We start from the raw sequence: 11,608 nt of genomic DNA on the forward strand, positions 1-11,608 counted from the left end.
TTTCATTGTCTGTATTTGAACACTAGATCATTATTCATCAAAATTTGCTTAAATTTTTTATGTGATGGAAACACACAATTAATGTTAAGTCTTTTTTTTTTAATAGTGGACAGTCTGGTCTATTTTCCCTTTGGCCACAGAAAATCCAGAATTGCTACTCTCTTATCGTTACCCAGTGGGCACCTTTCGCTGAGTCACAGCGGTGGAGCGGCGTTACCCACGTCATACAACCATAAACCAGTTTATAGGGTGGGTTACATTCACACAAAAGAAAGGGCATAGAACACAGAGAGAGAGAGAAAGTTACATCCACGTCTACGGTGGGATTTGAACCCATAACCACTGGTCCCGTAGTTCAGTAGAGTAACCGCAAGACCAGTGATCGGCTTTATTTTAAAAGTAAGCTTTAGAAATTAAAACTTCAGTTTGCTACATGAAATGATCATATTTGCTATACGGGTATTGCTAATTCTTTATAAGCATCCATTGCGATTTTTTTTTTCATTACGCCTTTTTTTTCCGGAAAATATAGTAATATTAAAAAGACAGATTTTTGTTTTGTAGCTTAAGTATGGGGAATTTGTAGATGTAGTGTATCTGCCACTACAAAAATACTATTCCAATTCACTAGTATATAAGACATGTTAACTCGAATCTACATAAAGGTACCTTTAGATAGATGAAGGTTGGCATTGTCGATGTGACTCTCTCCACATTGGCGACCCGGATAAGATGTGAACTTTGACGAAAACTCCCACTTTGATTTGAACACGCCTACTAAGATGGATGATTAATATTGAAAAGTTGACTTGCTACTTGAGACTGTGACATTATTCACCTCTTCGTGCTATCGCTAATCAGTCTCTATCGCACAGAACGTCGGCCTGTATACACTCCACTGTTAATGCAACACAGGAGCGACCACGACCATGAACTTAATACATCTCTCACAATCAGCACTTAAAAATACAGTGATCTTAATACAGCTCTCCCTGCTTCTCACAAAACAGCTATGTATCAACTAGTGATATCCCAATCATCGAATTATGTTACGGATAAAATTCTGGTGGGGGAGTACTGTAGTGTATCTGCCACTACCAAATTGCAATTCAAATTCACAAGTATATAAGACACCCTAACTCGATTCTATGTTGAGGTACCTTTGTATAGATGAAAGTTGGCATTGTCGACGTGACTCTCTCCACAGTAGAGTCCAGAGCATTCCAGAGAGTTAACTTTTACCACACAATATTTATTTTTCTTGTAAAAAAAATTACGTAAATGAAACAAACCACACAGGAGTTAATGTTACAGAATCAGTTAAAAAAAATTTTAAGAAAAAAACTTTATGCAAAATCATACCTTTTTTGTTTTGATAGTGTATTTAACAACATCACCGTCCTTTTCTACATTTCCAGAAAACTTCACAGAAAACAAAGGCTCGAATGGCTCTGGTGGGAGGGGAGAGGAACAGGTTGAAAAACCGGATACCGTCTCTAGAGTGGGGGAGTTCGGTTCGGAAAAGGTTTCATTCTCTTCATTGGGAAGGTGATTGGATGTTTCCTTTTCTTCCATGTCTACCTTGAGAACACAAAAGTATAAATCAGGGTGCGTAGCCAAATATCTCAATAAAAAATAACTTTTTAAGTACTCAGAGTATTTTTAAGCACTATATACACTAACAAAATGCAAATCATTTTCAAAGATTTTATATGATCATGATAAAATAACTAGTTTCTGATAAAGAACTCTTTTCTTGATTATATTAGCCCCCATAAAAAGATTTTTCGGTTCAATATCGGAGGGCAGAAAATGAAGCGTGAAACTGAGAATATCTTTCAAATGCAACAGAGCTCAAACCCAGCTCAGTAGACGCACATGCGGCTTATCAAGTATATCATCAAACAGGTAAAATGATTGCCGCTTCTATATGCTATGAATCAACATTAAGTCGAAATGGATTGTGGCTGAATGAATAATGAACAACGTTGAATAGAACAATGTAAACAGCACGCTTTTGCTACGTGGTGAAAATCATTATGGTAAAAAAAATCTCATTTTCAAAAAGGGCACTTCAATGTAATAATTTATGTGTAAATCCTTTTTTGTTATTTCTCAGTAAAAAAATTCAATAACACTGAAATCAGACTTTTAAAAATATTATACTGTAAAGAATATATTTATTAATTATATATTGAAAAATATATTTTACATTTAAATTCGTTTTAATAAACTTGTTTAAATTATTGACTCTTAAAAAAAATCACAATTTAAATAGATTTTTTTTTAGATCAGGTGATTTAAACCTATATTTTAATCATGATTCAAATCAAGATTAGAATAAAGCGATTTAAATCATGCAAATCTTAACCGCAGCCACATTTATTAGCACTTGAAAGATACGCTGAATTTTTCTCACTAGCTCTAATTTTGATTTTAGTTTTTCCTACTTCTCTTTAAAAAATTTTATGTATGGAGAAAACCGATTAAATTATTTTAGTTGCACTATAAACAATTATAATCACAATTAAAAATATTAATACACAAAACTATTTTTTATTTCAATCTTAATAGAAATGTTAAATACATAAAAGATAATCTTTTGGGAAGATTTTCATAACGGTACATGCACCAAAAAGTTGTAACATTTTAACAAAAACTGGGAATGGGCATGTGAAAAATTAAAAAAGGACAAAAAAGGAATAATTCATAGGATATAACTTGTTGCAGCCTCCAGGCAAACCACTATTTACATATATTTTGGCAAACCACTATAACATATAATTTTAATAAGCCACTACATATATTTTCAACAAACCACTACATAAATTTTTAAAGTTTTTGCAAGTATAAAGATCTCTTCACGTCTTGGCTAAGGTAGGTGGTGTAAATAGGTACTGATAAGGAAATATCCCCCATTTTTGACACACAAAAATGTATATAATTAGGGGTTACAATTTATTATTATTTTTGTCAAACGGCTATGCGTTCAAAACAGTTCAGACAACACTGGGCTTTGCAGTAACAAAATGATAGTCTATTTCAATCAAAGATACAATCTGATTTATTTTCTTTTCAATTGAGACATCAATTAGAGTCAAACTATGCCAAATGTGTTCATATTTTATCATCAGAAGTTGTTAGAATCAGTAAAAATTTTGAAAAACTGTGAAAGCAACATATTTTTTTACCCTGATAAATGAAAATACAATAACATTGAATTTTTTTTTTTTCAAAAAAAAAAAAAAAAATACAATAACACTGAATCTAAAGTGTAACTACAGGCAAAGATTACAAAATAATTTGTAATCACATTTTCCTATTAGAATGAAAAATAAATCCCGAAAATGCACACGTAATTTGATATAAGTTTAAAACAATTTATTTTAGCAGTTAGTAGTTAACATTGAAGTTTATAAGATAAATATAAGCAATATTTCTATAAGAAATAATTAGATGCATAAAAACACAGAATAGATGCATAGAATAAATTAAACAAAAAAATATTACAGCTTTGAAATGACATTTAGCATTTGAAGATGCTTTTGTTCTGTACGTGAACACCAATACAAAATGAAAGACTTGGAATAATTCAAAACAAAAACGGTAGGCGTTTCACAGTTTGTGTATCGCATTGCAGCGTCTGCTTCCTTTAAATTTGAGTTGAGAAGTATTCATAAATGCATCCTATCTTTAAATTTCATCTTCATTTCAATGATTATAATATTTAATTATTTTCGCATGCGAACTTAGAGTTTAAAAATTTCTTCTCAAACTTTTCAATGAAGAAAAAAAAAGTAGAAATAAAGCGTTTAAAATTTATAACTGCGACTGCATGGTTACCATAACAACTGATCAAGCAAGTAGAAGTACGTTCAATCTTCTTTATTTGTTGCTTGTGGCATCATCTAACTATAGTTTGTCTGAGCTAAGAACTCCTCCCGCCACAAAGTCTAAGGCCGTTTGGTGCTATGGAAAAAAGAATGGCGCGTTTTAGGGAGGGTAGTTCCACTCAAGAACTTACACAATAGATAGAAGAGACACAATGGACCGAAATCACTTCTAAACAGGGACTCCACACCCCTACTTCAAATAGTCATACCTCGTTACATAGTCACCGCCAAAGGATCCAGACGAATGTCTGGAGGAGTTCTTATTTTAGTTGTATGAATGTTATATGAAAAAAATACTTCTTTCTAATAGAATTTACTTAGATAACATGTTGATAGCATAAGATCCGTTTGTTTTCCTGAGGGCTGTTGCTTGGTTTTCAGCCTTTTTAATTAAATACACCTATTTGAGTAGCTGCTACCGTCATCGCATATCCCTTGCAGCAAGAAAAGTACCCAAATTTGTTTCTTTCATCATTTGTGAATTTGATACTCTGGGGGATGAGCAGTGATGGGGGTCCACTATCCCTTGTCAACTATCCTTTTACAAAAGTTTCTGAAGTTCAATTTAATTAGTTCATTATTCCAACAATAACGTCGGGTGGGTAACCACTTGGATCAGTCTGCGTAGGAACCGAGGGTGTGCGGTATGGGTCCTCGTTAAACTGTTCTACCTTAAAGTACTCGACTTCGCGTGCAGGTCGTCGGGCTACCGAAGCGGGGGTGCCATCCCCTCTGCAGAGGATCAAAATTGTGATGGCATGTCCTCAGATCATCCTCAGAGATGTTTCCCAGACCGTCGCCAATAGCCCATTGTGCATCTCTAGTGCGACGTAAATGAACTACAGCAATAACGTTAATAACAGAGGCGTTGTGAACTTATTTTTTTAGAAATGGCGATTCCCATTTTGCCTAATAAAATTTTTAATTTGATTGAATCAAAAATATAAGACATTTCCTTTAATAAAAAAAAAATATATTTTATTACTAATTGAGAGGATAGTAATTATCGGCAAATTCAACCGTCAACTACGAAAAGGTACCCCAACGCAAAATCGAGTTAACATGTCTTATATTCTAGTGAATTGGAATTTTATATTTGTAGTGGTTGATACACTTCAGTCTCCCACCACCAGAATTTTATCTGTGATATAATTCGATGAACGGGATACAAATAGTTGATTCATTGCTGGTTAGAGCAGACTGGAGAGCTGTATTAGGATCACCGTATTTTTTAGTGCTGCACGTGAGAGCTGTATTAAGTTCACGATCGTGGTCACTCCTGTATTGCCATTAGCAGTCGAGTGTACACGGGCCGACGTTGTGTGTGATCGAGACTGAGTAGCAACAGCGCGAGGAGTTGGATAATGTCGCAGTCACAAATAGCAAGTCAACTCTTCAATGTGGACCATCCATCTTGTTGGCGTGTTCAAATCAAAGTGAAAGTTTTTGTCGAGATAGTAGTGTTCACATCACGTCCGGGTCATCAATGTGGGGAGGCAGGAGAGTCACATCGACAATGTCAACTGTCCTCTATGAAAAGGTATCCCAACATAGAATCGAGTTAACATGTCTTATATACTAGTGAATTGGAATTGTATACTTGTAGTGGTAGATACACTAAAGTAGTAAGGTCAGTAGTAAGGCACTTAACTGTTGTGAAGAACTGAGGTCCGATCTGCAATAGCCGCTGAAAGCCCGTCCAGCTTATCTAGAAAGTAGACTGCGCAATGCCACCCACATTGCTTCAATCATATAGCTGGTTACGAAATTATGGAACCTAAACCTTTACGAAATTATGGAACCTAAACCTTTATGGGATGTTGCGGGAATACTTAACTTTTATTCCTTGCAATAAATGAAATAAATTATGAAGCATTTGACAAATAAGCATTAAAAAAAAGAGATTAATTTACAGCTAAGATGAAGATATAATTCTGCAATATGGTCCGAATCGAATAAAAAAAAAATAATAATAATTTGGCAAATTTCATCGTAAACCAAATATAAATGATATATTCTATCGTACTTAAAATTTAAAATTGTAGTTCCAGTGGCAAATAAAGACAAAAAAAGAAAAGAGAAATTAACAAAGAAATTTAAGAAAAATAAAAATAAGTTTCATTTACTGCGTATAGGCTGCAATTACATAGAACTCATAAAATAAGTAAAAAATATAGATAAGAGAACAAGAAAACTAATTATTTAATAATTAATTATTTTATGATTAATTATTTAATAAATTATTATACTTAATTATTTTAATATTTTTTTAACTTCTCTTTTTTAAAAATCTTTATATTTTTTCCATGTTTTATCTATATTTTGAAATTTATTTTTATGTATGTATGTTACCGTGAAGGACCGAAATCAAGAGAATGTCGACTTTCACCGGTGAATGTCAGCAATCACATAGTCGCTTTGATGAACGTCCGAAATATTTGTTATATCCGATTTGATATTAACTCATTTGTTAATATTATTATATTTATTCGATATTTTCATATCTGATGAGTACAGATTAGGAGAAACATTAGTGTTCAAAGTACCGGTTAAATGCATACTGGGCTGTAGCACTTGACCTAAAAAAACATTCATGTGAGACATACCGGGCAAATGTATAAGTGGGCTAAGTGATTTCCCGCAATTTTTCAATGAAAAAATCTTGGGCAACGCATCTTATTTTGAAACTGGGCCACATTGGAGGACCCGTAGTTTGTCTATCGTAATTTCCTTTATGGTAATACTATACTATTATCAGACCGAGTTTAAAAGTTATACGTAAATACAAAGGGATGCTTTGGGATATTAATAACAAGAGCATTAATTTCTCCATCTTAACACCATTAAGCGCACCTAGAAATATAAACATACATGCCTAAATTGAATGACTAATTAAATGACTTATTTTGTGCCCCTTTTTTTGTCGATAATTATTTCCTCCGGTAATAGCAGTATAGTATCGTACAACATAATACCTGACTGAGTTTGAATGAATACTATAGGTTAATATTAAGGGGAGGTATAGGGCCATATATGTAGTATATGAGTAACAATTTTTTATATTTAAAGCGAAAACACGCACTTAGAAATATCGATATACATACTTTGATATTATGGTCAACCTAATTTTCTATAATTATTTCCTTTGGTATAGTAGTACATATGTTATGATGTAATACCTGTCTGAGTTTGAATAATATAGGTTAATATTAAGGGGAGTAATTGGGCCATATAGTATGTAAGCAGCAATTTCTCGCTTTTAACTCTTTTGCACGCACTTAGAAATATATATATATATATACATGTTTACATATTGTCCCATATTGTGATCTCCCTAATTTGTCTAATGAAAAATAATAATTTACGTAAATAAATATTTTATTTACTCACTATTTTATTCATTATTATTCACATGCCATTTATAAACAACAATTTCAGTATATAAGCAACTTTTAAAGCCATTATACGCACTTAGAAATATATACATACGTACTTAAATACTGTGCTATATTGCTGGCCCCCCAAATCTGTCGATAAATATTTTCTTTCGCATGGTAGTACAGAATGTTATAATCTAATACTCGACCGAGTATGAATATTACAGGTTAATATAGGGGGAATTTTTGAGCCTTATACGTATGCAGTATATAAGCAATAATTTCTTATTTTTAAGGCTATTATATGCATTTAGAAATGTGTACACACATACTTAAATATTGTGCCTCCTAATTTGTCTATAATTATTTACTTTGGGATAGTAGTGCAGTTAGTTATTAAGAAAAAAAATTATTACACCAGAAGGTCGTTTCTAATCCCGATCATGGGCAATATTTAATAACTATATTTCATAAAAATATATTTTTTTATGTATTTTAAAATATTGTAACGTAAATAAAATATTTCTATTCTTAAAATTATTATTTTTATTTTTTATATGTGTGAATAATAGAGTTAAAATGGAGGATTCGTTGCTAAGACTCTGTACATATAAATGGCCCCCATATCTCCCCTTAATATTAAACTATAATTTTCGAACTCGACCAGATATTATATTATCATACACTCTACTACAAATGAGGGGGCTCGCGATGGGGCACAATATGGTTTCATTGTAAAAGCGCGGGGAAGTACTTAAAGCTTGTTATAAGTCGCAAAGCCAGATAACGTGTGACCGTTTGATCTTGATTTTAGTGATCGGAAGCAACAAATTGTGGTATCCGAGGTTCAAACCCCGTTAATGGCCGATATTTTACCATAATGAAAGATATAGGTTCAATTATGGGAAAATAAAAACTGTTAAAATTTCCCAATAAGATTGAAATTACATATTTGAATTTCTTTAAATGTTGTTAATGGTAGAACTTTCTTCAATGTATTTTATTTTGTGGCTTCATTACCTGTCACGTTTTTAAAACGCTTTTAGCTATGAAGGTTGAATAGAAATGACAGAAGTCGAATGACATTTATCTAAAAAAGAAAATTTATTTTGTCCAGGTAATTTAAATCATGAAAAAAAAATTTTTTGTTTAATTAATTCTGTTGAAGATCATATGATTCTAATATTTTAAAACCTGTCGCTATTAATTTAAATATGGCTTTTTTACTAATTCATATTTTTTAATTAGGTTCCAATACTTCCAAGTTTAAACAGGGAGACAGAATCAATATTTAAAATAATTTTGTCTGTTTGTAAAAAAAAAAAAAAAAAAAAAATGAAAATTTAGTTTTAAATAAAAATATTTTGAATGTCAGCTGACTAATTATTTAAATTTGTAGTTTCATGGCTTTAAACACCTTACATAATCTACCTAATAAAACTATTGACGTCTGTCAGAGTAGCCGAGCGGTGAAGGTTATCACGTTAGTAAAACAAAGGTTCGGAGCTCTGTCTTCCCAGATGGAATAAAATGTGAATATGTATAGAATATGCTGACTAAAATTTTATTTATTATCCGAATGTCTTCTAGAGGTTTCTAGAAGTTTCTGTTACATCATTTCCTGTTCCTTATTTAATTGTATATAAGTTCATGTGCGTTTGAAGTAGAAACGTAGTTACCCTGTTCCATGTATGCTGGACGTGTTCAATAAATCAGCGTTGAGAGTCATCTGGATTCTGTTTCTTTCTACGTGACATTTGGTAGGAGCACCGTGTAATTGAAGCAGATCTGGATGGTGATTTAAGAAGGCTGTAGTTCATTTACGTCGCACTAGAGCTGCACAATGGGCTATTTGGCGACGGTCTGGGAAACATCCCTGAGGATAATCCGAAGACATGCCATCACAATTTTGATCCTCTGCAGAGGGGATGGTGCCCAACCACCTGCACGCGAAGTCGAGCACTTTACTGTAGAACAGTTTAACGCGGACCCATACCGCACACCCTCGGTCCCTACGCAGACTGATCCTGTCTTAGTAATCAGTCCACTGCGGGACGTGATTTAAGGAGTCGCCTCTTCGAGCCAGAATATTCAAACATGCCCAAAACACCCGTCACTACTCCGATTGTCCAACACATCCGTTATCCGTCTTCTTTTTCTGGAGAAACCAGCCTAAGTCCTGAAGCATGATTTTACTTTATAACCGTCGTTGAACAGCCGACCCAATTCTTGGATTTACTTCTATTAATGTTCAACTCCGTAGCCTTGTAATTTTGAATCCAATCCAGAAGACAAGCAAACTCCTGGATCAGTACCCCCAGAGGTATTGATTTGTTACGGGAACATGGAGGACTTTACGCCTCGACAAACTTGACGTGCATCAGTCACACGGGAAGTCTTCGGCCGGCTGGGATCGAATCCACAAACTCTTGGACATGGGCCTAGTGCCCTACCAACCAGGTTATCCCGGCTTCTGGATCAAGTATTGGGAGAAATTTGCTTTCGTGGAGGACTATTTTGATAGAACTAACCCGCATTTGCGTTACATGCAGAGGAAGACCACGAGATCCTCCCTCGGTTAGCCTAACGGCAAAGGGACTCTGTACCATGATCCGTCTACCACTCATATTTCACGTCAGCACTGTGTTCGGTGCAAGCAGGAAGCGGAATTCGTATCTATCAGCCATCGCTGGGATTCGAACCAGGTTCCCCTCATTGGAAAGCGAACGCTCTACCCCCATAGCCATCGCGGCTCTTGAAGCATGAGTAAAAGAATATGATCTTTTCATCAAATATAATAAGTGGGACGAAGGAACATGTTTTGCAACCGCCTACTTTTTTTTAAGCGGTACTGCCAAGTTGTGGTTTGAAAATAATACAAGTCTATTGACATCTTGCACAGCATTCAGAACGAAATTAAAAGAAGTATTTTCTGATATTTTTCAATCAGTGTATCGTGCCGAAGAAGAATTGAAAGCCCCGAGTTCAACAACATTGAGAGACGAACCTTTGATACATTTAAGCAGTACTGGGATTATGTCATCGCGTCAACCCAAGCGTGAGTGAAGCAAACAAAGTTTCTCATCTTATGAAGGGCATCGCAGAAAACATTTCTCAAGTTTTACTTACCAAAGAGGTAACAACAACTGCCGCTTTAATCCTGTCAACATGTCGACGCCTGGCTGCAGCGAGAAGTAGTAGTAGTTCATTTACGTCGCACTCGAGTTGCACAATGGGCTATTGGCGACGGTCTGGGAAAATATCCCTGAGGATGATCCAAAGACATGCCATCACAATTTTGATCCTCTGCGGAGGGGATGGCACCCCCGCTTCGGTAGCCCGACGACCTGCAAGCGAAGTCGAGCACTTTGCAGTAGAACAGTTTAAAGAGGACCAATACCGCACACATTCGGTTCCTATGCAGACTAGTCCAAGTGGTCACCCACCCGCACACTGACCACAGTCAGTGATGCTTGAATTCGGTGATCTGCCGGGAACCGTGTCTTAACGATCAGTCCACTGCGGGATCCTGGTAGCAGCGAATAATTAATTAACGGAAGTTTGAAAGACTACCAAATGTCTTATCAGTTGCGGCATTGAAGATAATTTTGATTTATTGTCAATTATACGCCAAGTCATACAGGAAGAAATCGACTTGGCGAATACCCTTTTCCATCTACGTTGGACGTGTTCAATAAATCAGTGTCATCAGGATTCCGTTTCCTTCTACGCGACACTACGAATTCCTACAAATAATTTTTTTTAAAACTGTGGAATTTGTGATAAGTGTCGTTTCAAGGTATATTAATTGAATCTATTAAAATTGCAGAAGAGAATTATGCATTTGAAGCTTTCTTTTATAGCTTAACAAAAGAAGCAGTTACTCGCACTGCCAAAGGTGTAATATCAAAAAACTTCTGGTTGATGAATTAAGTGAAAAATATTAAGATATACACTATTCTTTATACAATATAAATAATAGTAAAGTTAAAAATTAATAAACTTGGCAGACCGTATAACACCTCAAGTTTGTGAAGTATTATCTTCGTAAGCATTAAAAAAACAACTTCAGGTTGAGCTATAAAAGCCTGAAGTGCAAAAATTTTGCATCTCAGGTTAATAAATTAATACCTCTAAAAATACATAAACATATACTTGAGGTTAAGAAATAATAACCCAAAGTAGAACATGAAACACTTTAGGTTAATAAAAAATAACCTTTCCAAGTATCAAAACATACACTTGAGGTTGATTTACACTGAAGAGCCAAACAAACTGGTATACCTGCCTAATATCGTGTAGGGTACCCGCGAGTATGCAGAAGCGCCGCAACACGAC

At 34.5% G+C, this 11,608-nt stretch overlaps 1 protein-coding gene across 1 annotated transcript in view; it reads right to left on the reverse strand.

Annotated features, from left to right (window-relative positions):
• Window positions 1-3,649, reverse strand: part of LOC107441438 (sorting nexin-5) — a 28,630-nt gene extending 24,981 nt beyond the window's left edge. Inside the window, 2 exon segments of the mRNA XM_087150897.1 lie at window positions 1,363-1,581; window positions 3,511-3,649. Coding sequence (XP_087007023.1) covers window positions 1,363-1,575 — 213 coding nt within the window. The 5' untranslated portion in view covers window positions 1,576-1,581; window positions 3,511-3,649.
• Window positions 3,650-11,608: the final 7,959 nt, after the last annotated feature.

This window comes from Parasteatoda tepidariorum, chromosome 9, assembly GCF_982258835.1.
Source record: "Parasteatoda tepidariorum strain Cologne lab strain chromosome 9, Ptep-v5.0, whole genome shotgun sequence".
In the NCBI taxonomy this organism is placed as follows: domain Eukaryota; kingdom Metazoa; phylum Arthropoda; class Arachnida; order Araneae; family Theridiidae; genus Parasteatoda; species Parasteatoda tepidariorum.